The sequence below is a fragment of the Sphaeroforma arctica genome, assembly GCF_001186125.1.
Source record: "Sphaeroforma arctica JP610 unplaced genomic scaffold supercont1.242, whole genome shotgun sequence".
Lineage (NCBI taxonomy): Eukaryota > Ichthyosporea > Ichthyophonida > Sphaeroforma > Sphaeroforma arctica.
In genome coordinates, this window is record NW_014040316.1 from 68,335 (window position 1) to 69,798 (window position 1,464).

General features: G+C 37.9%; 1 protein-coding gene across 1 annotated transcript in view; it reads left to right on the top strand.

Annotated features, from left to right (window-relative positions):
- The first annotated feature begins 759 nt into the window (after positions 1 to 759).
- SARC_04368 (hypothetical protein) overlaps positions 760 to 1,464 on the top strand; it is an 8,977-nt gene continuing 8,272 nt past the window's right edge. Inside the window, exon 1 of the mRNA XM_014301808.1 lies at positions 760 to 1,305. Coding sequence (XP_014157283.1) covers positions 1,110 to 1,305 — 196 coding nt within the window. The 5' untranslated portion in view covers positions 760 to 1,109. The remainder of the gene's footprint in view (positions 1,306 to 1,464) is intronic.

Consider the following 1,464-nt stretch of genomic DNA (forward strand, 5'->3'; position numbering starts at 1 on the left):
ACTGTATATATATATTATTTATTTATATATATATATATATATATATATAGCAAAAAAAAATGTAACTATATGAATATCTGTATGAATACTATATCTTTGTACAGGAGGAAGTGCATACAACTGCATACTGTCATTAAACCCAGCACTCTCGAGACCAGCAAAACAATCATAAACTACGTAAATGTTGCACAAACACGTCGAGAAAGAAAAAATACATACGTGCACAAACACGTCGAGAGAGAAAAAATACATACGTGGAAAAACATGACTTCTGTTCAATCTCCGAGATAATACAGTACAAGATAGATCCCTTATTCCGCCTCGTATCTACGCTTGACATGCACTATACTATACTGATACGTGGTGTATCATTACATGACTTTTACTATATTGTAGTAATTATTAAATTACGTCCATATCATAATATAAAAAGCCGCTACATACGTACATATACACATATGCAGTAAATAAACTTCAGATTCGTGTTCGTTTTGATGCATCATGCAATCAAAAAAGCCAAAAACCCCCGCCGTTTTGATCACCTCGGGCTTTTGTCAACTAAGTTTATTGCTGACGTAAACTCGTTCCCGGGTTAGTATACTTTTATAAGTTTATAGCAATCAGTCTTTAAAAGCGACTGGGAATTTGAAGCAGAGCCGCTGTTTCGGAATACATTGCATACATGGCCTGGTATTTACACGTACATATTCATTTGCAATTAAATGAATATATGACAAATCACTCGATACACCAACAGAATAGGCAGATGCCTTCAGTTGGTATTCGCCAGCATCAAATACAGCAGTATATGGACAATACGTGGAAAAAAAAATAGATAAGGGAGGGCAAACGAATGGCAGAAGTACATACATTAGCGTTGCATCGAATCTTGTGCGTCGCGCACATGGAGCATATGTCTGCTTACATACTTGAGCGCGAGGAAGCTTCAAACCTGAGAATACGGCACTCTCAGAGCATACCAAATTGCACAATTGGGTGCCGAGATATAATCAGACAAATGTACACATAGAATATTCGTGTTCAAATGAAAAGAACCACCCACGTATAACATTTTCCCGGCATAGCAAATAGATGGCCTGCCCATCCCGATGGCTAAACGAACCAAATCTTTAAAGAATGTGCACCAAAAGGTGCTTCTTAAGGCACCCACAGCACCCACCCCGGAAACTGTGAAAACACACATCTTATTACGGAGGCAGACCCAACGACGCATAGCGAACCCCATATCACAGCATGAGGATCTTCACGAGAGCAAGGAAGTTACTGCGTTGCAAGAGAAAATAAGTATGTAAATGTCTATATGTGCACAACATTTAGCTTTTGGAAGTATCGCAACGTTTGATGAGATACGTCTGTCTTTAATATCTAGGCTTCGATTCATCGTTGTCATATATATAGATACGTTTAGCTTCATTCCTATATATATATATGTGTGTGTGTGTG